This window comes from Mercenaria mercenaria, chromosome 8 (assembly GCF_021730395.1).
Source record: "Mercenaria mercenaria strain notata chromosome 8, MADL_Memer_1, whole genome shotgun sequence".
In the NCBI taxonomy this organism is placed as follows: domain Eukaryota; kingdom Metazoa; phylum Mollusca; class Bivalvia; order Venerida; family Veneridae; genus Mercenaria; species Mercenaria mercenaria.
In genome coordinates, this window is record NC_069368.1 from 51,514,942 (window position 1) to 51,542,509 (window position 27,568).

Here is a 27,568-nt window from a genome sequence, read left to right on the forward strand (position 1 = left end):
AATTAAATAGCATCATGATGAAACTTGGTGTATAGAAACTTATTAAGTTTGTGGATTGATTTTGGTTTCTGATCAAGGTAAAGGGCATGTTTTACTAAAAATGGGTTTAGGTTTAGTTAGGTTTTATGGGTATGGTTAGGTGTTGCTTTAAAGTGTTGCACTGTGATTCATTTACCTTTTTTATTCTTATGAAAGTGTTAAAACTGGTTTCGTGCTTGCGCGTTTCTTGTTTATTTCTCTACATTGTTATGCCCCTGGTGTCAAATCTTTGAGTCTGAAGCATATTGTGTTTGAAATTCACTTGCCCCTCACATTCATCACTCCAGTCATTGCACTTTCTTGTGTACTCAGCTCCTGCTACAGTTTAAGTCCAGTTAAAAGAAACTGGGTATATACCATCAGCATGAAAAGCAAAATTTGATTTCATTACTTTTTATGCCTTGTCATAAAACGGGGGCAGGGGGTTGGGAATAGTGTTATCCCTGTCCGTGTGTGTGTTTGTGTGTTCGGGAAAAGGTGTTGTTTGTGTCCGAGCCATAACTTTGACATGCATGGTCCGATTTCAGAATAATTTGACACAAATGATAAGCATGGATAGACGATTTGTCATGCACAAAACCATCCATTAGCGCAAAGGTCAAGGTCACGGTTATTGGTTGAACTTAGCCAATTTTCACTACGTAAGTGGTCTTCGTGTCCGGGCTCAGGTGAAACTTGGTATACATCATAAACATGAAGTGGACTTGCATATGTATTTTGGAGTTTCATGCCCTATTTTCTAATATTATGTAGCTCTTTAGACTTTATGATGCTATTCTATTGAGCATTTTGTGATGACTTCACTGGAAAAGTTAAGTTAGCATTAGTTAGCATTGCTCTAGCCTTTATTTTGTCAAGGTCTGGTTAAAGTTTTGCATGTAAGTGGGTTTCCCACAAATTACTAGGGCCCACCAGCTTTGCTCAATAGGGAGAGTGCAGATCTATAGATTGCGGGGTCGTTAGTTCGAGCCCTGGGCGAGGCGTATGTTCTCCATGACGATTTGATAAAAAAACATTGTGTTTGAAATCATTCGTCCTCCACCTCTGATTCATGTAGGGAAGTTGGCAGTTACTTGTGGAGAACAGGTTTGTACTGGTACAGAATCGATGGAACACTGGTTAGGTTAACTGAAATACTGTTGAAAAGTACGGTGTTAAACCCAAAACAAACAACCAACAAATAACTAAGCCGAATACTTCCAAACTTGTCATAAGTCTTTGTCATCATAAGGGCAAGTCACATATAACTGGCTTATATGTAGTTTATGTTATGCCCGTAAATGAAAAAAGAAATTTTATTTAAATTTAATTATTTTGCATGTAAGGATGTTTCTCAGAAATTGCAAAACTCTACACACATCTTTGACATTATGACATGAACTTATAGAGTCAGTTTTATAAATCTGGCTTACTTTGGGGCAAAAAGTATGTTCCTTTTTAATCTACTAGATTTTTTGAAGAAAGTTTTGCATGTAAGCAGGTTCGTCAGGAATTGTAGTAAAGGATTGTAAGTTTTTTTTTCTGAATCCGGTTTCGTATCTCTAACTTGGGTTTACTAAACTATTCTCCTTTTTTTTTCATAGCTCATTTTAGCAAAGCTTTTGTATGTAAGTTAGTATTATTCTTGTGTGGAGGGGTTTCAAATAGTCAGACATGCATATTAGACAGTTCCAGTCTAGATAATTCTTTTTCAATATAGGTCATGTTTTATATTATCCAGGGATTCTGAAATGGTTGTAACTGCACAGGGCCCCAGACCCGAGAATATCCTGTTCCTCGTGCATGAAGTGTTTGAAGGTCTGATTGCTGAATCATTCCATGGTGTCACATATGACTTCACTATGCCATGTCCTGAGTGCCAAAGAATGGTAATTAACATACCTGTCATATTTCAGAGTATTGAAAAAAATCCTTCCTTGGGAACATTATTTAGTGAATTGCAAGTTAAAATATTTGAGCCATGCCACGAGAAAACCAACATAGTGTCTTTGCAACCAGCATGGATCCAGATCAGCCTGCGCATCTGCGCAGTCTGGTCAGGATCCATGCTGTTCGCTAACAGTTTCTCTAATTGCAATAGGCAATAGGTTTTCTCATGGTATGGCTCATTTAACTCTTTAGATACAGTTGAAACTCGATATCTCGAACTGAATTCCAGTTATCTCGTGGACATTTTCAAGCCCAGTGTCATAACAAATGCACAAAATAATCATTTTGAGTTAAGTTTCGGTTATCTAGAAGGAAACGGCTTTGTCCCTTGGAGTTTTGAGATACTGAATTTCAGCTGTCATTTAGGAAGTCCTCCATGTATAAATAAGTCTTTAGAAATAAATGTACAAAATAAATTTTAAAGTTGCTAGAAATGAAGGCTTGATTTTGACATAACCATTTGTTTGACTAAAATAAAACAGCTGCAGTTACTAACTTTAGATCAATTCAATAAATATTCTTTAATATAAGACATTTTTTCTTTGTTGTGATGTTTTGCAGGTGGTGAAAGATCCACACCTGTTTGCTGCCTCAACCATACGAAGAGCTCTTGATATGCAGGCTCCATTCCTGCAGTGTATCAAATACTTCCACACCATTTCATGTGCCACATTGCAAAGTAAGTATAAATACTGCCATACCATATCATGTGCCACATTGCAAAATAAGTACAAATACTGCCATACCATATTATTTGCCGCATTGCAAAGTAAGTGCCATACCATATATTGTGCCACATTGCAAAGTAAGTACAAATACTGCCATACCATATCATTTGCCGCATTGCAAAGTAAGTACCATACCATATATTGTGCCACATTGCAAAGTAAGTACAAATACTGCCATACCATATTATTTGCCGCATTGCAAAGTAAGTGCCATACCATATTATTTGCCGCATTGCAAAGTAAGTGCCATACCATATATTGTGCCACATTGCAAAGTAACTGCAAATACTGCCATACCATATTATTCGCCGCATTGCAAAGTAAGTGCCATACCATATTATGTGCCACATTGCAAAGTAAGTTCAAATACTGCCATGCCATATTATGTGCTACATTGCAAATTAAGTACAAATACTGCCTCCGTATCTTGTGCCACATTGCAAAGTAAGCACAAATACTGCCATGCCATATTATGTGCCACATTGCAAAGTAAGTTCAAATACTGCCATGCCATATTATGTGCCACATTGCAAAGTAAGTACAAATACTGCCATGCCATATTATGTGCTACATTGCAAAGTAAGTACAAATACTGCCTCCGTATCTTGTGCCACATTGCAAAGTAAATACAAATACTGCCATGCAATATTATGTGCCACATTGCAAAGTAAGTTCAAATACTGCCATGCCATATTATGTGCTACATTGCAAATTAAGTACAAATACTGCCTCCATATCTTGTGCCACATTGCAAAGTAAATACAAATACTGCCATGCCATATTATGTGCCACATTGCAAAGTAAGTACAAATACTGCCATGCCATATTATGTGCCACATTGCAAAGTAAGTACAAATACTGCCATACCATATTATGTGCCAGATTGCAAAGTAAGCACAAATGCTGCCATACCATATCTTGTGCCAGATTGCAAAGTAAGCACAAATGCTGCCATACCATATCTTGTGCCAGATTGCAAAGTAAGCACAAATGCTTCCATACCATATCGTGTGCCACATTGCAAAGTAAGCACAAATGCTGCCATACCATATCTTGTGCCACATTGCAAAGTAAGCACAAATGCTGCCATACCATATCGTGTGCCACATTGCAAAGTAAGCACAAATGCTGCCATACCATATCTTGTGCCACATTGCAAAGTAAGCACAAATGCTGCCATACCATATCTTGTGCCACATTGCAAAGTAAGCACAAATGCTGCCATACCATATCGTAAGCACAAATGCTGCCATACCATATCTTGTGCCACATTGCAAAGTAAGCACAAATGCTGCCATACCATATCTTGTGCCACATTGCAAAGTAAGCACAAATGCTGCCATACCATATCTTGTGCCACATTGCAAAGTAAGCACAAATGCTGCCATACCATATCTTGTGCCACATTGCAAAGTAACTACAAATACTGCCATACAATATTATGTGTCACATTGCAAAGTAAGTACATATACTGCCATGCCATATTATGTGCCACATTGCAAAGTAAGCACAAATACTTCCATACCATATCGTTTGCCACATTGCAAAGTAAGCACAAATGCTGCCATACCATATCTTGTGCCACACTGCAAAGTAAGCACAAATGCTGCCATACCATATTATGTGTCACATTGCAAAGTAAATACAAATACTGCCATGCAATATTATGTGCCACATTGCAAAGTAAGTACAAATACTGCCATGCCATATTATGTGCTACATTGCAAAGTATGTACAAATACTGCCATACCATATTATGTGCCACATTGCAAAGTAAGCACAAATACTGCCATGCTATATCTTGTGCCACATTGCAAAGTATGTACAAATGCTGCCATACCATATCTTGTGCCACATTGCAAAGTAAGTACATATACTGCCGTGCCATATTATGTGCCACATTGCAATGTAAGCACAAATACTTCCATACCATATTGTGTGCCACATTGCAAAGTAAGCACAAATGCTGCTATACCATATCTTGTGCCATATTGCAAAGTAAGCACAAATGCTGCCATACCATATTATGTGTCACATTGCAAAGTAAGCACAAATACTGCCATACCATATCTTGTGCCACATTGCAAAGTAAGCACAAATGCTGCCATACCATATCTTGTGCCACATTGCAAAGTAAGCACAAACACTGCCATACCATATCTTGTGCCATATTGCAAAGTAAGCACAAATACTGCCATACCATATCTTGTGCCATATTGCAAAATAAGTACAAATACTGCCATACCATATCTTGTGCCATATTGCAAAGTATGTACAAATACTGCCATACCATATCGTGTGCCAGATTGCAAAGTAAGGACAAATGCTTCCATACCATATTGTGTGCCACATTGCAAAGTAAGCACAAATGCTGCCATACCATATCTTGTGCCATATTGAAAAGTAAGCACAAATGCTGCCATACCATATTATGTGTCACATTGCAAAGTAAATAGAATGTACAAATACTATGTAAAGTATGTACAAATACTGCCATGCAATATTATGTGCCACATTGCAAAGTAAATACAAATACTGCCATGCCATATTATGTGCTACATTGCAAAGTATGTACAAAAACTGCCATACCATATTATGTGCCACATTGCAAAGTAAGCACAAATACTGCCATGCTATATCTTGTGCCACATTGCAAAGTATGTACTAATACTGCCATACCATATCTTGTGCCACATTGCAAAGTAAGTACATATACTGCCATGCCATATCATGTGCCACATTGCAATGTAATCACAAATACTTCCATACCATATTGTGTGCCACATTGCAAAGTAAGCACAAATACTGCCATACCATATCTTTTGCCATATTGCAAAGTAAGCACAAATGCTGCCATACCATATCATGTGTCACATTGCAAAGTAAGCACAAATGCTGCCATACCATATCTTGTGCCAGATTGCAAAGTAAGCACAAATGCTGCCATACCATATCTTGTGCCAGATTGCAAAGTAAGCACAAATGCTGCCATACCATATCTTGTGCCACATTGCAAAGTAAGCACAAATACTGCCATACCATATCTTGTGCCACATTGCAAAGTAAGCACAAATACTGCCATACCATATCTTGTGCCACATTGCAAAGTAAGCACAAATACTGCCATACCATATCTTGTGCCATATTGCAAAGTAAGCACAAATCCTGCCATACCATATCTTGTGCCATGTTGCAAAGTATGTACAAATGCTGCCATACCATATCGTGTGCCAAATTGCAAAGTAAGCACAAATGCTTCCATACCAAATCGTGTGCCACATTGCAAAGTAAGCACAAATGCTGCCATACCATATCTTGTGCCATATTGAAAAGTAAGCACAAATGCTGCCATACCATATTATGTGTCACATTGCAAAGTAAATAGAAATACTGCCGTGCAATATTATGTGCCACATTGCAAAGTATGTACAAATACTGCCATGCCATATTATATGCCACATTGCAAAGTATGTACAAATACTGCCATACCATATCTTGTGCCACATTGCAAAGTAAGCACAAATGCTGCCATACCATATTACGTGTCACATTGCAAAGTAAGCACAAATGCTGCCATACCATATCTTGTGCCACATTGCAAAGTAAGCACAAATGCTGCCATACCATATCTTGTGCCACATTGCAAAGTAAGCACAAATACTGCCATACCATATCTTGTGCCACATTGCAAAGTAAGCACAAATGCTGCCATACCATATTATGTGCCACATTGCGAAGTAATCACAAATGCTGCCATACCATATCTTGTGCCACATTGCAAAGTAAGCACAAATGCTGCCATACCATATCGTGTGCCATATTGCAAAGTAAGCACAAATGCTGCCATACCCTTACCATATCATGTCACATTTCAAAGTAAGCACAAATACTGCCATACTGTATCATAAGTCACATTGCAAAGTAAGCACAAATACTGCCATACCGTATTATGTGTCACATTGCAAAGTAAGCACAAATACTGCCATACCGTATATTGTGCCACAATGCAAAGTAAGCACAAATACTGCCATACGGTATTATTTGTCACATTGCAAAGTAAGCACAAATACTGCCATACCATATCCTGTGCCACATTGCAAAGTAAGCACAAATACTGCCATACCATATCTTGTGCCACATTGCAAAGTAAGCACAAATACTGCCATACCTTATTATGTGTCACATTGCAAAATAAGCACAAATACTGCCATACCATATCCTGTGCCACATTGCAAATTTTAATCACTTGCCTCTCACAACTGTAGGTTTAACCTTTATTATGCTGGACACGGTTGATTCTGCCTTTGCAACCAATATAAATCATGATCAGTCTGCACATCTGTGCAGTCTGATCATGATCTGCACTGTTTGCTATTCAGTCTGTATCTTTTAGGAAAGCACCCCTTTTAACAATTAATAGTACTGTCCAAATAGAAAGATGGACAAGTTCATTATTGAAATTTAGCAGGATAGGGGTTAAAACTATGCTTAGGGTGTATAAGTCTTGTGAGGAAGCCAGGAGGTTGATACTTCTAAACAGGTGACTGCCTGTGCCTGAAATTATAGTTTTGAGTGGGACCTGGGGTCTTCCTATACTTCGTGCCATGTGCCAAAATATGTCTTCCAAACCATCTCATGTGCCACATACAAATATTTCCAAAGTATCTCATATGTCACAGTTCAAAATCTGACTGAAGCACATCTGTAAATTGACATATGAACCGTGTCATGAGAAAACCAACATAGTTGGCTTTGCGACCAGCATGGATCCAGACCAGCCTGTGCTTCCGTGCAGTCTGGCCAGGATCCATACTGTTCACTTTCAAAGTCTATAGCAATTAGAGAAACAGCGAACAGCATGGATCCTGACCAGACTGCGCGGATGCGCAGGCTGGTCTGGATCCGTTCTGGCCGCAAAGCCTCTATGTTGGTTTTCCCATGGCACAACTCAATTATGTTTTTCACTTTTATTAGTCTTGTTTTTCACTTTTATTAGTCTTGATTTTCTCCGCAGTTTTACTGGTTGCATTACTATGCATTGTATATTAAATTGAAAATAAAATGCACTTAGTATAACCTAGGTAAAAGAAGGAATGTCCCTCAGAAATATCCAGCTAGACCAAATCTATAGTATATTTTCCTTGAGCCTGCTGGCGGCAAGTGATTCTACCTTTGCGACCAGTGCAGACCAAGGCAGGGACGTCTGTACAGGCTGATCATGGTCTGCACTGTTCGCTCTTCAGTTAGTAAATTTTCAGTGAGCACCCCTTCAAATAATAAATGGTATTGCCCAAATTGAATGATGGACCAGGCAAGTTTAGAAATTTAGCAGGCTAAGGGTTAACCTCCCCAGAGTGTCAAACTCTTTAAACAAGGGCATCTGATACTGTCCAGCAATAATGTCTGTAATAAGGTTGATAGTAGCTTATTTAGTCAGTAAAATGGTTGATAGTGAAAACATCTTAACTAAAACAGTTTATTATGTTGTAGCATTGTTACCCCCAGACAGCCACAGTGATTTTGATGCACAACTTATACATTGTGTACAAGGACTCAAACATCTACGCAAAGACCTAGCAGCAGGTTTGTCTTAACTTATTAAATATCTGTATATATCAGAACCTTTCTACTTGACAACAATTTTTTGCTGTACTACATATGAGCTGCACCATGAGAAAACCAACATAGTGCGTTTGCGGCCAGCATGGATCCAGACCAGCCTGCGCATCTATGAGGCGTAGGCTGGTCTGGGTCCATGCAGTCGCAAATGCACTTTGTTGTTTCTCTCATGGCATGGCTAATATACTTGAGTATTGTATGTATCAAAACCCTTCTACTTAACAACAATTTAATTCTGTACTACGTGCAGTAAAATCCGTGTTAAGCAACCAGCCAAAAGGAAGCAGCATAATCTGGCAGTTAAAGGCAGGTGGCTGAGAGGTTGAAATTAGAACAGAAAGTCAATTTGGGAAGTTAGCTGACTGGCAGCTTAAGGCAGGTGGCTGCTTGAGAAAGGTTGAAATAAGAACAGAAAGTCAATTTGGGAAGTCAGCTGACTGGCAGCTAAAGGCAGGTGGCTGCTTGAAGAGAGGTTGAAATTAGAACAGAAAGTCAATTTGGGAAGTCAGCTGATTGGCAGCTAAAGGCAGGTGGCTGCTTGAGAGAAGTTGAAATTAGAACAGAAAGTCAATTTGGTCCCAGGGAAGTCAGCTAACTGGCAGCTAAAGGCAGGTGGCTGCTTGAGAAAGTTTGAAATTAGAACAGAAAGTCAATTTGGGAAGTCAGCTGACTGGCAGCTAAAGGCAGGTGACTGCTTGAAGAGAGGTTGAAATTAGAACAAAAAGTCAATTTGGGAAGTTGAGTGGCTGCTAAAGGCAGGTGGTTGTTTTAGAGAGGTTGAAATTAGAATAGAAAGTCAATTTTGAAAGTGAGCTGACTGGCAGCTTAAGGCAGGTGACTGCTTGAAGAGAGGTTGAAATTACAACAGAAAGTCAATTTGGAAAGTCAGCTGATTGGCTGCTAAAGGCGGATGGTTGCTTGAGAGAGGTTGAAATTAGAACAGAAAGTCAATTTGGGAAGTCAGCTGACTGGCAGCTAAAGGCAGGTGACTGCTTGAAGAGAGGTTGAAATTGGAACAGAAAGTCAGTTTTGGAAGTCAGCTGACTGGCAGCTAAAGGCAGGTGACTGCTTGAAGAGAGGTTGAAATTAGAACAGAAAGTCAATTTGGGAAGTCAGCTGACTGGCAGCTAAAGGCAGGTGACTGCTTGAAGAGAGGTTGAAATTGGAACAGAAAGTCAGTTTTGGAAGTCAGCTGACTGGCAGCTAAAGACAGGTGACTGCTTGAAGAGAGGTTGAAATTGGAACAGAAAGTCAGTTTTGGAAGTCAGCTGACTGGCAGCTAAAGACAGGTGACTGCTTGAAGAGAGGGTGAAATTAGAACAGGAAGTTAATTTTGGAAGTTATCTTACTGGCTGCTAAAGACAGGTGACTGCTTGAAGAGAGGTTGAAATTTGAACAGAAAGTCAGTTTTGGAAGTCAGCTGACTGGCAGCTAAAGACAGGTGACTGCTTGAAGAGAGGGTGAAATTAGAACAGGAAGTCAATTTGGGAAGTTATCTTACTGGCTGCTAAAGGCATGTGGTTGATTGATACAGGTTGAAATTAGAACAGAAAGTCAATTTGGGAAGTCAGCTGACTGGCTGCTAAAGGCGGATGGTTGCTTGATAGAGGATAAAATTAGAACAGAAAGTCAATTTGGGAAGTCAGCTGACTGGCAGCTAAAGGCAGGTGACTGCTTGAAGAGAGGTTGATATTAGAACAGAAAGTCAGTTTTGGAAGTCGGCTGACTGGCAGGTAAAGTCAGGTGACTGCTTGAAGAGAGGTTGAAATTGGAACAGAAAGTCAGTTTTGGAAGTCAGCTGACTGGCAGCTAAAGGCAGGTGACTGCTTAAGAGAGGTTGAAATTAGAACAGAAAGTCAATTTTAAAGTCGGCTGACTGACAGCTAAAGGCAGGTGGCTGCTTTAGAGAGGTTGAAATTAGAACAGAGAGTCATTTTTTGAAGTCAGCTGACTGGTAGCTAAAGGCAGGTGGCTGCTTAAGAGTGTTTGAAATTAGAACAGAAAGTCATTTTTAGCTCATCTGATTTTTTGAAAAAAAATGATGAGTTATTGTCATCACTTGAGCGGTTGTCGGCGTCGGCGTCGGCGTCGGCGTCTGCGTCTGCGTCGGCGTTGCCTGGTTAAGTTTTATGTTTAGGTCAGCTTTTCTCCTAAACTATCAAAGCTATTGCTTTGAAACTTGGAATACTTGTTCACCATCATAAGCTGACCCTGTATAGCAAGAAACATAACTCCATCTTGCTTTTTGCAAGATTTATGGGCCCTTTTGTACTTAGAAAATATCAGATTTCTTGGTTAAGTTTTATGTTTAGGTCAACTTTTCTCCCAAACTGTCAAAGCTATTGCTTTGAAACTTGGAATACTTGTTCACCATCATAAGCTGACCCTGTACAGCAAGAAACATAACTCCATCTTGCTTTTTGCAAGATTTATTGCCCCTTTTGGACTTAGAAAATCAGTTTTCTTGGTTAAGTTTTATGTTTAGGTCAGCTTTTATCCTAAACTATCAAAGCTATTGCTTTAAAACTTGCAACACTTGTTCACCATCATAAGTTGACCCTGTACAGCAAGAAACATAACTCCATCCTGCTTTTTGCAAGATTTATGGCCCCTTTTGTACTTAGAAAATATCAGATTTCTTGGTTAAGTTTTATGTTTAGGTCAACTTTTTCTCTTAAACTATCAAAGCTATTGCTTTGAAACTTGCAACTCTTGTTCACCATCATAAGCTGACCCTGTACAGCAAGCAGCGTAACTCCATCCTGATTTTTGCAATAATTATTGCCCCTATTGGACTTAGAAAATCATTTTCTTGGTTGAGTATTATGTTTAAGTCAACTTTTCTCATAAACTATCAAAGCTATTGCTTTAAAACTTGCAACCGTTTTTCACCATCATAAGTGGACACTGTACATCAAGAAACATAACTCTATCCTGCTTTTTGCAAGAATGATGGCCCTTTTTAGACTTAGAAAATCATGGGTAGGACAGTATTTCTATTACACAAAAAAAATCAGATGAGCGTCAGCACCCGCAAGGCGGTGCTCTTGTTTGAAGTCAGCTGACTGGCAGCCAAAGGCATGTTGCTGCTTGAAGAGAGGTTGAAATTAGAACAGAAAGTCAATTTGGGAAGTCGGCTGATTGGCAGCTAAAGGCAGGTTGCTACTTAAGAGAGGTTGAAATTAGAACAGAAGGTCAGTTTTGGAAGTCAGCTTACTGACAACTAAAGGCATGTGGTTGCTTGAGACAGGTTGAAATTAGAACAGAAAGTCAATTTGGAAGACAGCTAAAGGCAGGTGACTGCTTGAAGAGAGGTTGAAATTGGAACAGAAAGTCAATTTTTGAAGTCAGCTGACTGGCAGCCAAAGGCATGTTGCTGCTTGAAGAGAGGTTGAAATTAGAACAGAAAGTCAATTTGGGAAGTCGGCTGATTGGCAGCTAAAGGCAGGTCGCTACTTAAGAGAGGTTGAAATTAGAACGGAAAATCAATTTGGGAAGTAAGTTGACTGACAGCTAAAGGCAGGTGGTTGTTTGAGAGAGGTTGAAATTAGAACAGAAAGTCAATTTTGGAAGTAAGATGACTGGCTGCTTAAGACAGGTGGTTGCTTAATAAAGGTGATTGCTTAGGCAGGTTCAACTGTATACTCAAGTATTGTATGATATATTGTCTTTCACTGTCAGAATAGTTGGAGAAGGCAGAATCTATGTTTTTGCCATACCCTGTCCATTTCTCCTGAAAATCTTCATTTTAACTCCTCTTACATTATAAAGGTAAGTTTTGTTGAGAACATGCACAATTGTAATGATTGTCAGTTCATTTAATATGGGGATTTGTGAAAAAACCTTATTTTTTTGGTTTCTTAATTATATGGTTTCCACTCTGATATAACAGTTTACAGGATAAGACAACTGTCCACCTATAATTAATTTCAGATATATTTATCTCATTTTATGTGTATATATAAATTATGCTGTTGTATTTTCAGATATATTTATCTCCTATTGTTTTAAAGACAATCAACTGAATAAATCTTCCTTCATTTTACCATCAAGAGTTCACAGTGATCTTGTAAATAAAGGATATAAATGGTAGGTACTTGTAACCTTGAGAATTTTTACATCTAGTGTTTTTGGATGTCTGGATGTGGTAAGTACAAGTAAAAAAAGTGTTTTTGGACAGTGAGATGTGGTAAGTATATGGTAAGTAAAGGTAATTAACCTAATGTTTTTTTGATGTCAAGACCTATTTAAAGGGGTAATCTTCAAGAGGAGCATCAGAATTTAAAGATGATTAAAGCGGCAACACATATGTACTAGATGCCAGTTAGTATAACTTGATTTGATACTATTTGATAAAAGTATGTTATAAGGTGTGAAGATAGTAATTTGCCAGATATGCCTCGGTGGTCCACTCAAATGTAGTCCATATCAATATATAGTGCAATTTTCCCACCTAGTAACCATTTTCATGCCAGATATAAGCTTTATTGATGCTTGATTTTAAAGACAGATGCCTGCAGATGATTTTAAGCTATGTTATATGCTTCAAAAGTTGAGTCGAAGCTGATTGGTAAAATGAAAGTGAAAGTAGGTAATTTCTGATGTCTGCCTATGCAATTTTAGAGTTTTTATCACGTTTCACAGTCACTTGCATTATGGCCAACCCCATATTTTTTTGTATTTTTTGATTGCCTATAGACAGACCTTCAAGATAAGGATAGTCTCGCAGGTAGTGAAAGGCTAGAAATGCTGATAAACATATGTTATAAATTGTTGTTTTTACATAGAAAATTGTAGCAGATGCATTGAATACCATCTAACCTATAAAGCACATCGTCTTTTCTTTCCATTTTGCTTGATATTTCTGTTGTGTGGCAAACACTTTCTACAGCTTGTTTAACAGACTTCCTAAATGCTGTCTAGAATTCATATTAAGATTAACTGCATTTTTATTATTTTAAAACAATTATTTATCGATGAAAGCAATTTCAATTTTAAAACAAAATTAATTTTTTAAATCTTTAAACAACTTGCTTACAGAATTGTTGATTGGTGAAAAGTACATCTGAAAGATTTTATACACCTCTTCCCTCACCCCTCCCCACCCCACCCCCTCCACCAAGTCACAAATATTTGTTTTGGGGACTATATATGGATCATATATATGTATTTCATTGGAACTTCACATAAACCTGTGATCAAGCTTAGTATTCTCATTTGAATTATTTCTTATTTGTGCTATGTAAGCTGTACTATTTATGCCAATTTTGTGACCATAGTGGCTTTATCCTAATGTTAGGGTATTTCAGCTGAGAATGTTGTCTATTTAAGCTGGTATAAAGGGCAAGAGGAGAGCCAGTCTACAGATGAAATGGCAAAAGCTCTCATAGATTCCTCTGTGTTTGTTGCATTTGTCTCTGTAAACTATGCTGATGACATAGACTGCGTCAACATCTTCAAATATGCTAGACTGGTTCTGAAAAAGACTATGATTGTGGTTGCCATTGGAGATGGGTTTGAATGGAAACACAGCAAACTTGGAATTCTACTTTCAGATGAGGTAAATGTCATACATTTAATTATATATTTTATGTCTTTATTAAGATTTAACATGCTTTATTTCATATTTACTGTTTGGTCTACTTAACCTTAGCTTGCTGGCGGCAAGTGATTTTACCTTTGCGACCAGTGCAGACCAAGACCAGCCTGTACGCCTATGCATATCAGGAATTGAATTAAGTTGTTTTTCTTATTTAGGTATTACATGTGGCCACTTTCTGTATTAAGGTATTGCATTGAGCTCTTTCATTACAGTGGTATTACATGTAGCAGCTGTCTATAGCTAGGTATTGCATGTAGTTGCCTGCCCTGATAGTTATTATCTTGGCAGACAGTCACACCCGTGCCGAAGACCACCTTTGAACAGATACCACCTGGCTATAAAGAGTTCTAGTTTTGTTTCCTAATTTAACTCTGTATTTAACCTGTGAATAGAGACCACCCTGCCAATACAGACTATTTTTGTCTGCCCTAAGGTTGGTCTTTGTAACCAGGTTTTACTATATATTAAAATACAGCAGTTTTGCATGCTAATATTTTGCCTTTTGTCTGTATTAAGGTGTTTGTGAACATGACAAAACCAAAGTTAGAGTACTACAACAGTAAGTTTGAGGAGTTGTTGAGGACGTTGAAGGACAAGTCTGAGGTTGATGCTGAAACACAAGCCAGTCCAAAACCTCAGGTTTTCTTCAGTTACACATGGGTGAACTCGTCACAGGCTGTTGCCCTGGGAACCAGGTACAGCTCATACGTGTTCTTGATAATATAGATGAAATCTGTTAACAATTTCTTTCCTTGAACCACTTGAAAGATCATCACCGACTATTTTCAGTAGCATCCTTGTATGGACCTCCTACAAAATTTATGGTTTTGTGGAATCAAAGCAAGTGGCAGAAAAAAAGTCTTTAAAAGACTCCTTTTGATGAACCAGCAGATGAATCTTTATATAGTATCAGTTGCAGCATCCAATTATGGACTTCTGTTAAATTTGTTCAAATAGTTACTTTTAGGTGTTGCTAGAATTAAAAAAAACATACTTATCAGCTACTTAATGGATCTTCACCAAACCTGGTCTATCATTCTTGTATAAAGTTGTCTTAATATGGTTCTACTTGGCCATTAACAGAGCTTTAACTTCTGCTTTAGCCAACAGAGCTATAATAGAAAACCTTCAAACAGCTTCTTCACCTGAACTGCTTGATTGATCTTCACGAAACTTGATTTGTAGCATACGTTGGTGGATATTTCTCAGGTTTATCAATTGGTTCTACTTGACCAGGGTCCTGTCTAGCCTTGTTTTACATTAATCAGAATTATTTCATTCAATGAAATAGTGTGTCATGACATATTTAAGGTCAGAAGTCAAGGTCAGATTAGCATCCTTAGGGCCATCTTGGCACTTTTGTAAAACATACAGTTAAAAGCACATTGGAAATTTAACCCTTAGCCTGCTGCAGGCGAATTTAACAGCCTTTGCAAACAGCTTGGAACCAGATCAGACGCCGATTAATCGGCGTCTGATCTGGTTCCAAGCTGTTTGCTACTCTGATAATATTTCTTCCAATTTTGGAGCAAATTGAATGAACTTTACAATTTTAGCAGACGACATTTCCAGCAGACGACAGTTTATCTAGCATGCTAAAGGTTAAGAGTATTTGTTTGTTTTCAGAGAGATACCAGGTGCATTAGGGTATGGAGATCCAAGGGAGTTGAAAACATTCCTTGAAGAGCAAGGAATACGGTGTTGGATTGATGTCGAGCGTGTTGGAATGGTTTGTTATATATCTTTTGCTAGAATTCAGTGGTTGTTACAAGTCATTTAAAACAATATATAACTTTTTATTTCGCAGGATAATTTTATTACTACATTGGTAATTATGTTTCAACTCAAGTAAGTTTTTTCTTGTAGCAGTACCTTGTGGTTTCTCCAGAAAAGTGATAAATGTCCTTTGGTGCATATTGATGTCCTTCACCGAAGGGATATAGTTTTGGCGTTGTCCATCCTTCCATTCATCTGTCTGTCCAGAGCCATATCTCAGAAGCGGTTTGGTATATTAAAAAAAACACCATCATATACATATTTACCACAATAGGGAAAAGCGGCACGTCAAGTTTCAGTCAAATTGCCCAAGTAACACCAGAGTTATGGCCCTTCGTAGTTTATAGTGTTAACTGTATAGTGCACTATAAATATGGCAATTTCTGCTTCATAACTTGTGACATATTTGACCTAGAACTAAAAAAACTTAAATTGGATTCAGATCACCATAATATGGTGGTGCACACACAACTTCATCAAGATCTCTTTTGTAACTTCAAAGTTATTGCCTTTTAATTGTTTAAAAATTCATGTATTTATGCAAAACGATCTAACCAATTGGTAAAATTTTTTTTTATTTCATTTTTCTCCCTTGAACAGTTATAATCAACCTGTGAAGTTTTGTACCCACACCCAGACACCCCTATCACCCTGGTCACACCCCTTCCCCCTCCCCCTCCCAACAATTTTTTTCTTTTTTTTAAACCTTGAACCTTTCATGAATATTGATCAGCATGCACAGTTGTACCCTCCCTCCACATGTCACCCCCACCCCAATTATGCACCCCACATCATTTTTCTTTTATATTTTTAGCTCACCTGAACCAAAGGCTTATGGTAAGCGTCCGTCCAGTGTCCGGCCACACTTTCCTTTAAACAACACCTCCTCCTAAACCATTAGACCAATTTTGATGAAACTTCACAGGGATGTTTCTTGGATAGTCAATGACTATAAGTCATCTTTAAAAATTGTTCAAAGGATTGAATTTCCTGTAGAAATCTGGTTGCCATGGCATCTGAAAGGAAAAACTTAAAAAATCTTTTGTCAGAAACCACAAGGCCTAGGGCTTTGATATTTGGTATGTAGCATCATCTAGTGGGCCTCTACCAAGATTTTTCAAATTATCCCACTAGGGTCAAATATGGTCCCGCCCTGGGGGTCACATGGTTTATATTGACTTATATAGGGAAACATTTTGAAAATCTTCTTGTCCAAAACCTTAAGGCCTGGGGCTTTGGTATTTTGGTATGTAGCATCATCTAGTGGGCCTATACAAAGATTGTTCAAATTATACCCCTACAAAGATTGTTCAAATTACACCCCTAGGATATAAAATGGTCCACCCTGGTTGTCACATTGTTTCTATAGACTTATATAGGGAAAAATCTGAAAATCTTCTTGTCAAAAACGAAAGGGCCTAGGGCTTCAATATTTGATATGTAGCCTTGGGGTCCACCAACATTGTTTAGATTATTCCCCTAGGGTAAAAAGAGGCCCTGCCACGAGGTTTCCTAGTTTTACATAGACATAGGAAAAAGCTTTAAAAATCTTCTTGCCTGAAACTGCAAGGCTTATGCTTTTGATATTTGGTATGTTGCATTGCCTAGTGGTCTACTACACAAAATATTCAAATTATGCTGCTTGGATGAAAGGGGATCCCAAATTTTACGAAGACTTATATAGGAAAAAACTTTCAAGAACTTCTTTTCTGAAAGTTCAAGGGCTATGTCTTTGATATTTTGTATGTATTATTGCTTAGTTGATCTCTTACAAGATTGTTCGAATTATGCCCCTAGGGTGAAAAGAGGCCCCCGTCCCAGGGATCGCTTGATATATGAGTTATATAGGAAAAAATACTTCAAAAGTTATCAGATCATTTTTCCTAGGCTGTTTAATTATATTTACCTGTTGACCCCAAGTGATAAGGGTCACACGACTGTGACCTTGACCTACTAACTTACTTTTTTTGTTTTCTAAGATACAGCCTTGAAATTTGGATGACATGTACAGTTTTACACACTGATCTTAAATCTGACTTTCAGTGACCATGAATTTGACCTACTGACCTACTTTTAGCTCAACTGTCACAAAATGACAAGGTGAGATTTTGTGACTGCTTAATGTCCGTTGTCAGTCGTGCTTTGTCCGTCGTGCGTCAACAATTTCTAAAAAAATCTTCTTCTTGAAAACCACTGGGCAGAATTACACCAAACTTCACAGGAATGATTCTTGGGTGGCCCCCTTTTAAGATTATTGAAATAATTAAATTCCATGCAGAACTCTGGTTGCCATGGCAACTGATAGGAAAAAACTTGGCCCCCTTTCAAAATTATTCAAATAATTGAATTCCATGCAGAACTCTGGTTGCCATGGCAACTGATAAGAAGAAACTTAAACAGAAGCCCTAGAGATAAGATATTTGGTGTGAAGCATTGCCTAGTGGACCTCTACCAAATTTGTTCAAATCATGACCCTGGGGTTCAAATTGACCCTGCCCCAGAGGTCACTTGACTTTACATAGGAAAATCTTAAAAAAATTCTTCTCAAATACCAGAAGCCCAAGAGCTTAGATATTTGACATGTAGCATTGTCAAGTGACCCCGCCCCAGGGGTCACTTGATCTTACATAGGAAAATCTTCAAAATTTTTCTAAAAATAAACCAGAAGGCCTCAAGCTTAGATATTTCACATGTAGCATTGCCTAGTGGACCTCTACAAAATTTATTCAAATTATGACCCCCTGGGTCAAAATTGACCCCCGCCCCAAGGTCACTTGATTTTACATAGAAAAATCTTCATTTTTTTAAAAAAAATAAACCGGAAGGCCTAGATCTTAGATATTTGACATGTAGCATTGCCTAGTAGACTTCTACAAAATTTGTTCAAATCATGACTCCTGCCTCATGGGGTTATTTGATTGTACATAGAAAAATCTTCAAAATTTTCTAAAAATAAACCAGAAGGCCTAGAGCTTAGATATTTGACATGTAGTATTGCCTAGTGGACCTCTACAAAATTTGTTCAAATCTTGACCTCCAGGGTCAAATTGACCCAGTCTCACGGGTTACTTGATTGTACATAGGGATATCTTCATAAATTTGCTAAAAATAAACCAGAAGGCCTACAGATCTTAGATAATTGATATGTGACATTGCCTAGTAGACTTCTAAAATTTTGTTCAAATTTTGACCCCGCCCCAGGGGTTACTTGATTGTACATCGGAAAATCTTCCAAAAAATATCTAAAAATCATCAGTTTGACTTTTGAACAATGTAGCACATATTACTCAGGTGAGTGATCCAGAGTCATCATGACCCTCTTGTTTGTTTTTTAAGGTACAGCCTTGTAATTTGGATGACTTGTATAGTTTTGCACACTAATATTAAAACTGACTTTCAATGACCTACTGACCTACTTTCTTGTTTTCGAAGAAATTTGTTCAAGCAAGCAACTTAACTCAGGTAAGCGATATAGGACCATCATGGCCTTCTTGTTTATTTTCCATCAGTATTTATCAATATGTGAAGTTCCATACCCTCACCGATCCCCCTTCCCCCCCATCAACACACACGTTCTAGATTTCTGACTTGAATGTGCTCTCTTAAGGATCTCTGTTCTTTTAAGTTCAAATGCAATAAAATTATTTGCTTCTTAATAACATCCTTAATTTTTGCTGGATATATTTCTTTGTCATTCCTCACAACAAACTAGTTTGGCGGGGGATACCAATTCATCGAATTCGCTTGTTATATCTTGAAATCTGTGATCTACAAAAGCTTATTCACATTAGTTGTTTCCTGGTTTATATTACCCTTGTATATTATTTTGTTGAATAGCTGATCAGATTGTCTGTTTATTTTTTTTTAGAATGGATTATTTGACGATATTGCTGAAGGGTTGTTGAGTGCTAAGGTTGTGATTGTTTGTGTGTCTGATGAGTATGCAAGCTCCTCAACGTGCCAGATGGAGTTCCGCTACGCAGCTAATACACTCAAATTACCAATCATAATGGCTGTCGTCGGTACTGGCGATAACTGGAGAGCTTTGGAGGTAAGCAGTATACATTAAATGAAGTAAAGCCTTCTCTACTGGTTCTACAGATCACTGTAAAGCAGTGGCTGTGACCACATGTTTAATTTTTAATTTTATTATTTCTAGAATATTTTAACCTGTTAATGAAGACCAGTTTTTAGCCCCACTATACATCCTTTCATGTCCACACTTTGGTTAAAGTTTTGATGCACTTTCTCTTTATCTTTTTTATAACTTGATGGATTTACTTCAAACGTAAAATATTGTTTCTCATTATCACCCACATCATATGGCACAAGGTCCATAACTCCGGCGCCAATATTTTATGAAATATCCCACCTTTTTGCTTAGAATTTTAGGTTACAGTTTTGTTGCACATTCATTTGATCTCAGTTATTACTCAATGGATTTGATTCAAATTAAAGTAGTTGTTCAACATCATCACTCACATCATATTACACAATGGTCATAACTCTTGCACAATATTTCATGATTTATGCCCCCTTTTTACTTAGAATATCAGGTTTAAGTTTTGGTGCACTTTCACTTTATCTTAGGTATTACTGAATGGATTTGATTCAAACTGAAAAGTTGTTCCACCTTATATCCCACATCATATGACACAAGGTCAATAACTCTGGTAGGAATATTTAATTAATTGTCCCACCTTTTACTTAGAATTTCAGGTTAAAGTTGTGGTGCACTTTCACTCTATCTCAGTTATTACAAAATGGATTTGATTCAAACTTAAAATAGTTGTTCAACATCATCACTCACATCTTAACTCTTTCACCAGTAATTCTCGAATTATCCCCCCTTTTTACTTATAATTTCAGGTTAATGTTTTGATGCACTTTCTCTATATCTGAGTTGTAATTGAATGGATTTGATTCAAACTTAAAATAGTTGTTCCACCTAATTACCCATATCATATGACACAAGGTCCATAACTCTGGCACCAATTTTTTATGAGTAATGCCCCATTTTACGGAGAACTAAATGTTAATTTTGATGCATTTTAACTACATCTCAGTTATTACAAAATAGATTTGATTCAACATGAAATGAGGTGCACCACTCCTGCAACATTATTTCATGAATTATGCCCCCTTTTTGCTTAGAAATATACTTATTAAATGTTTTGATGCACTTGATCCTTATGTCTTTTATTACTTAATGCTTTGACACAGACTCAAGCTATTATCCAATATCTTCATCCACATTGAAGTCATTAAACATTCCAGTGACACCTCCAGCTTCATCAAATATGCCCAGTTTCCCTATCCAGCATAGTAATAGTCGAGTGCACTGTCTCCGAGTAACAAAGTTATACTAAACAGAATGCTGTCACTGTGTCAGCACCATTACCAGTTATTGGCATGTTATGTGATATTTCTGCTCCTGAAAGCTTCACTTAGTATATAATTAACAGTCAAACTTTGTTTGCTTGAACTCAGATCATTTGTATATCACCATTCGCTTTAACTCAGATCATTCGTATATCACCATTTGCTCGTCATCAGGTCCCAGCAAAATACATGTATCTATATCATGTGTATTTTTGATGGCTCATACTATCTATAACTCGAACATATTGTGCCTGCAATTACATGTCTTCAGTGGTTATTGAGACATAAATAAGCATTCGGCATGTGTCTACTTCCTAATTCCATAACCTCCATAGGCAGGCCATTCCTGAGTAATAGGTGTAGAGTCAAGTTACCTATGCTCGTCCATTTTCATTACATTATTGCTAATACTGTTTTACTCAGGTTCTTAAAATTTGATCAGATTCGAGCGTTAAACAGTAAGTACACAAGTAGAAATTAGGTCGAGTAATCAAGCGTCTGATTGATCACAGATTTTGGAGTAAAATATGTCCAGTGCAACTAAGGTCAAACACCACTAATTTCACTAGATACGAACCATTATGCTCGGCCTCCAAGTTAAAAAGCTTGTTAAAGTTAAGTGCTTTGTTTATATTTTCCCCAACGAAAGTCGGAGGGATATGGATAAAATTGTCCGCCCGGATCCATATCTAGGAAGTGGTTGGGAATATTTAAAAAAAAACACATGTACATGTTCACCACTATGAGGTTATGTGGCTCGTCAAGTGTCAGTCAGATTGTCCTAGCAACACCAGAGTTATGGCCCTTGAAGTTTCTTCTGTTAACTATATAGCGTACTATAAATATGGTAATTTCTGCTTCATAACTTGTAATATATTTGACCTAGAACTATGAAACATCTTTAACTTTTTGCCAGATATATTTTTTGCCATTACTCACCGCAAATCCTTTAGGTGGGGGATACCAATTCATTGAATGTGCTTGTTATATTTTCATGTTCATCTTCTTCTCATTCGCGATATTTTCATGTTATTAAACATGTTTCCAAACGAATTATAAATCAGAAAACAGTATTTCGGTATTTTGATATAATAGTTTATCACATATTAAACCTAAATGTATTTTAATTATTATAGTTTATTTCAGTCATGCTAAAACACTTTATAACAGTTATCAACATTAAAACAATAATAAATGCTTTTATATATGTGACTTTAAATGAAAAACAAATATTTAAACTCATGAACGCAAGGTGCGGATTTAAACTCATGAACGCAAGGTGCGGGCAAGGTGCATGCGCGGTGTGGGCTATTATTTACACTAGCACCACAAATGGTGCCAATGATAGAAGGCAATTTTTGCATTAAAAACGTATAACTTTCGTATACATTGTACATAAATCAATAGAGTATACATTTTTGCAAATATTTATGTAAAAGTTACACATTTGAACATTTTTTATCATATAGTGCTACTGTTGAAACTCCAAAAAGCGCTAAGTGACAGCTGTCATTGTTGATCATTTTCATCTGCAACAGAAAAGCAAGCGCCTGGCCAACACATATTCGACCCCATTTTGAATTGGCGTCCGTAACCCGAAAAGTAAGCAAACACACAGTGCAGACTTGACTGGATCCATGCTAGTCGTAAATGCACTATGTTGGTTTTCTCATGGCGCAGCTCATATACAGTATTTGAAAACAGTGCTTCCTAATTTACAGGTTGGATTGACTTCAGTACAGTATCCAATAGTAAACTTCCAGGAGAAGACAAAAAATGCCAGGAAGAAGTTAGTGAACTTGGTTAGAGAAAGACTAAAGAACATGGACGATGTTGAAACTACTAAAGCACAGAAAGATAAATCCAATGAGGAACATAAAAATCTGTCTTACCAGGTATATAAATAGAAGTAATGTGAGTATATACATCAGCCCATCTTTATTGTAGAGTAGCTAATTTCTAAAAAAAATTTATCACTTCTGTTTTTTAATTGATAGAGAAAAAAGACATATTTGGATTTAATATCAGGAATTATCACTTCCATGTTGTTGATACTACTGAAAAAATTATACAAATGTTATCAATAATAATGTTCAGTTATGGCCCTTGAATGAGGTCAATATTAGGACTTGTTAGCCTAGAAAATGTGATACTGATTGAGGGCATTTATTGCCCAGTCCACAATTATTGATTTTTCCCCTGCTGAATGCCTATACAGGCTGTTGTTTTATGTCTTTTTCTAGAAAGTACATTCATTTGGTAACAATTACCCATAGAGAAAAAGCAGGCTGATTTTTAAATTCTGGGAAGTGGGTATTTGTAAAGTAACTCATACAAAGCCTATTGCATACAGAGAAACTGTTAACGAACAGCATGGATCCTCACCAGACTGTGCGGATGTTGGTTTTCTCATGGTGCGGCTCATATTTTGCAGCATTGCCATTTATAGTTGAAATATTGAAAATGATACCCACTACACAACTTATTATTTCTATACCTAGGAGCTTTTTGAGCTAGGTCAGCGAAGGTTGTTACGTCAGTTGATGATGTATGCCGAGAACCAGGACCTGGACATCTATCCAAGAGTGTTTGTTGTAGACTTTGCTAAAGAACCCGAGGACCAAGAAATTCCAGGTACTGATGAAGGTACATTCAGGGAAGTTTTGGTACATTGTAGGAAATTTGGGTACATTTTGGATAATTTGGTTACATCATTGGAAATTTGGGTGCATCATAGGAAATTTAAATACATCCTTTGGAGTTTGAGCACATCTTGAGGAAGGAAATACATGTATATATCATGGGGAAGATTGTCATGGGATATATGGGTACCTCTTCGGAGTTTAGGTGCATCATGGAAAATTGAGGTACATCATGTGAAATTGAGGTACATCATGTGAAATTTATCATGTGAAATTTGATTACATTATTATGGGAAATTTATCATAAGAATTTCTGCTAACTTTTTTCCAGACTAGGTCAAGGCATAATAGCTCTGGCTTCCAAATTTAACTTTAGCTAAGTTTTACTTGAGGAATACCCCTATGGATCAGTTTGAACTTCATTTTGTATCTAAATAGTATCACTCATTCAACATCCTAGTTACCCCAACTTAACCCCTTCTGTATATCTGTATGTTTTTTACTTTCAGTTCAGTTTCATAATTACGTATATTAGTATCCCTCATCCACATCCTGCATCCCCCATATACCCCTCTTTCCCTGCCATCTTCCTCTCTACATACCCCCACCCCCCAATAACTGTTTCCCTGCAGTTTCTTGTGTTTCCTCATATTTTGAGAGCCTCCCATACCACACATTTCCAAAGTAATAGCTGTTTCCAATGGCCGTTTATACTGCAGTGTCCTGTTTTGCTTGTGGATAGTGTATTATGTCTTGCCAGGTGGAGCTCTTGTTAATATCTATACATAGTATGTCATAGCTTTTAAAATCATGACCTTCTTTAATCATCAGCACTTGGAACCTTTCTGCATTAATGGGACATTCTGAGCTTATTGAAATGTATTTCATTGTATTACTTTACATTAGACATAGGTAAACTGGAAGAAGAGAAAGCAGATGTTGAAAAAGAGAAATTGTTACTTAAAAGAGAGAAAAGCAACACAAAGAAATTGCTTTCCAAAAAGTCTTCAGTGATGTATCCTGCCTATAGACTTCAGAAATATTGTGTATATACCCTCTGTGAACATGATGAGGTAATGATTTAGATATACTGTGTATACATAGTCTGTGAACATGATGAGAAAAGGATTAAGAAAATCTTTGAACATGGAGAGGTAAGACTTCAGAAATACTCTGTATATACCCTCTGTGAGGTAAGGATTCAGAAATACTGTGTATATACCCTCTGTGAGGTAAGGATTCAGAAATACTGTGTATATACCCTCTGTGAGGTAAGGATTCAGAAATACTGTGTATATACCCTCTGTGAACATGAAGATGTAAGACTTCAGAAATACCATATATATACCCTCTGTGAACATGAAAAGGCAAGGCTTCAGAAATACTCTGTATATACCCTCTGTGAGGTAAGGATTCAGAAATACTGTGTATATACCCTCTGTGAACATGAAGAGGTAAGAATTCAGAAATACTGTGTATATACCCTCTGTGAACATGAAGAGGTAAGGATTCACTAATGCTGTGTATATACCCTCTGTGAGCATGATAAGGTAAGGATTCAGAAATACTATGTATATACCCACTGTAAACATTATTAGGTAAGGATTCAGAAAAACTGTGTATATACCCTCTGTGAACATGATGAGGTAAGGCTTCAGAAATACTATGTATGTCTATACCCTCTGAACATGAAGAGGTAATTATTCAGAAATACTGTGTATACACATTCTATGAACATGAAGAGGTAAGGATTCAGAAATACTGTGTATCTACATTCTGTGAATATGAAAAGGTAGGATTCAGAAATTCTGTGTATATACATTCTGCTAACATGATGAGGTGAGGCTTCAGAAATACTGTGTATATACATTCTGTGAATATGAAGAGGTAGGATTCAGAAATTCTGTGTATATACATTCTGCTAACATGATGAGGTGGGGCTTCAGAAATACTGTGTTTATACATTCTGTGAATATGAAGAGGTAGGATTCAGAAATTCTGTGTATATACATTCTGCTAACGTGATGAGGTGAGGCTTCAGAAATACTGTGTATATACCATCTGTGAACATGATGAGATAAGGCTTCAGGAATACTGTGTATATACCCTCTGTAAACATGAGGTAAAGCTTTAGAAATACTATGTATATACATTCTGCGAACATGACGAGGTGAGGCTTCAGCAATACTGAGTATATGTGTATACTTCAGAAATATTGTGTATATACCCTCTGTGAACATGATTAGGTAAGATTTCAGTAATACTGTACATACCCTCAGCATACATGATGGCATAAGGCTTCAGAAATACTCTGAATATACCCTCTATGAACATATGAGGTAAGGATTCACACATGTTGTGTATATAGTGTATATACACTCTTTCAACATGAAGATTAAGTCAGAAGTACTGCTGTACACTCTTTTTGAAAATTACAAGGTATGGCTTCAGAAATATTGTGTATCTCATATGATATGAAATTATGCTTACAATGTGGATGTGTGATTGAGAATTTTTACATTATCATTTGTTTCGCCTTTGTATTTCTTGCAAATGAACACATTTGGATGTAACTATTGAGCTTGTTTAAATGACAGTAGAAATTTTATGACCATAAATAAACCATTGCAAGTATGAACTCAAAAAGCAGTTCAAAGTAAGTGTTACATGTATAAGTTGAATTTCTAAGAAAAAAATGAAGAATTTAATTTATTGATATTAAGCAGAGAATTACTGATTTTTGATTTACAGGGCTTTGTATACACTGAATTAAAGATTGAACTGTTTCATTACAGGGCTGGCATAGTGTGGCAGAACCTCTAGAGTTGGAAGCAGATTTTGGTGTAGCAAGTTTAGATATGTTTAGTCCCTACATATCTCGACTGACCACGGTGATGAAGTATAACAAGAAACTAGTGCTCAACTGTTTAACAGATGACGTCGGTGAGGCTTACATGGACTGGCTAGAAAAGGTAATGCTTTAAGAAATGATTTTTAGCTCATCTGATTTTTTGAAAAAAAAATGATGAGTTATTGTCGTCACTTGATTGGTGTCGGCGTCGGCGTTGCCTGGTTAAGTTTTATGTTTAGGTCAGCTTTTCTCCTAAACTATCAAATCTGTTGCTTTGAAAATTGCAACACTTATTCACCATCAATAGCTGACCCTGTACAGCAAGAAACATAACTCCATCCTGCTTTTTGCAAGAATTATGGCCCCTTTTGGACTTAGAAAATATCAGATTTCTTGGTTAAGTTTTATGTTTAGGTCAACTTTTCTCCTAAACTATCAAAGCTATTGCTTTGAAACGTGCAACACTTGTTCACCATCATAAGCTGACCATGTACATCAAGAAACATAATTCCATCCTGCTTTTTTTAAGAATTATTGCCCCTTTTGGGCTTAGAAAATCAAATTTCTTGGTTAAGTTTTATGTTTAGGTCAGCTTCTCTCATAAACTATCAAAACTATTGCTATAAAACTTGCAACACTTGTTCACCCTCATAAGCTGACTATGTACAGCTAGAAGCATAACTCTGTTCTGCTTTTTTGCAAGAATTGTGGCCCCTTTTGGACTTAGAAAATATCAGATTTATTTGTTAAGTTTTATGTTTAGGTCAGCTTTTCTCCTAAACTATTCATGCTATTGCTTCGAAACTTGCAACAGTTGTTCACCATCATAAGCTGACTCTGTACATCAAGAAACGTGACTCCATCCTGCTTTTTGCAAGAATTATGGCCCTTTTTGGACTTAGAAAATCATGGGTAGGACAATTTTTCTATAATACAAAAAAATCAGATGAGCATCAGCACCGCAAGGTGGTGCTATTGTTTTTCTGGAGTTCATATGAAA

The 27,568-nt window shown here is 37.1% G+C and overlaps 1 protein-coding gene across 1 annotated transcript in view; it reads left to right on the forward strand.

Moving 5' to 3' along the window:
* The window catches only part of LOC123565346 (uncharacterized), a 178,092-nt gene that overhangs the window by 137,192 nt on the left and 13,332 nt on the right, over nucleotides 1-27,568 (forward strand). The window contains exons 46-57 of the mRNA XM_053549150.1: nucleotides 1,719-1,907; nucleotides 2,530-2,647; nucleotides 8,187-8,279; nucleotides 12,302-12,404; nucleotides 13,647-13,875; nucleotides 14,434-14,612; nucleotides 15,544-15,646; nucleotides 19,562-19,744; nucleotides 22,797-22,970; nucleotides 23,577-23,721; nucleotides 24,624-24,790; nucleotides 26,513-26,689. Of these exons, the coding sequence (XP_053405125.1) occupies nucleotides 1,719-1,907; nucleotides 2,530-2,647; nucleotides 8,187-8,279; nucleotides 12,302-12,404; nucleotides 13,647-13,875; nucleotides 14,434-14,612; nucleotides 15,544-15,646; nucleotides 19,562-19,744; nucleotides 22,797-22,970; nucleotides 23,577-23,721; nucleotides 24,624-24,790; nucleotides 26,513-26,689 (1,860 nt within the window). The remainder of the gene's footprint in view (nucleotides 1-1,718; nucleotides 1,908-2,529; nucleotides 2,648-8,186; nucleotides 8,280-12,301; nucleotides 12,405-13,646; nucleotides 13,876-14,433; nucleotides 14,613-15,543; nucleotides 15,647-19,561; nucleotides 19,745-22,796; nucleotides 22,971-23,576; nucleotides 23,722-24,623; nucleotides 24,791-26,512; nucleotides 26,690-27,568) is intronic.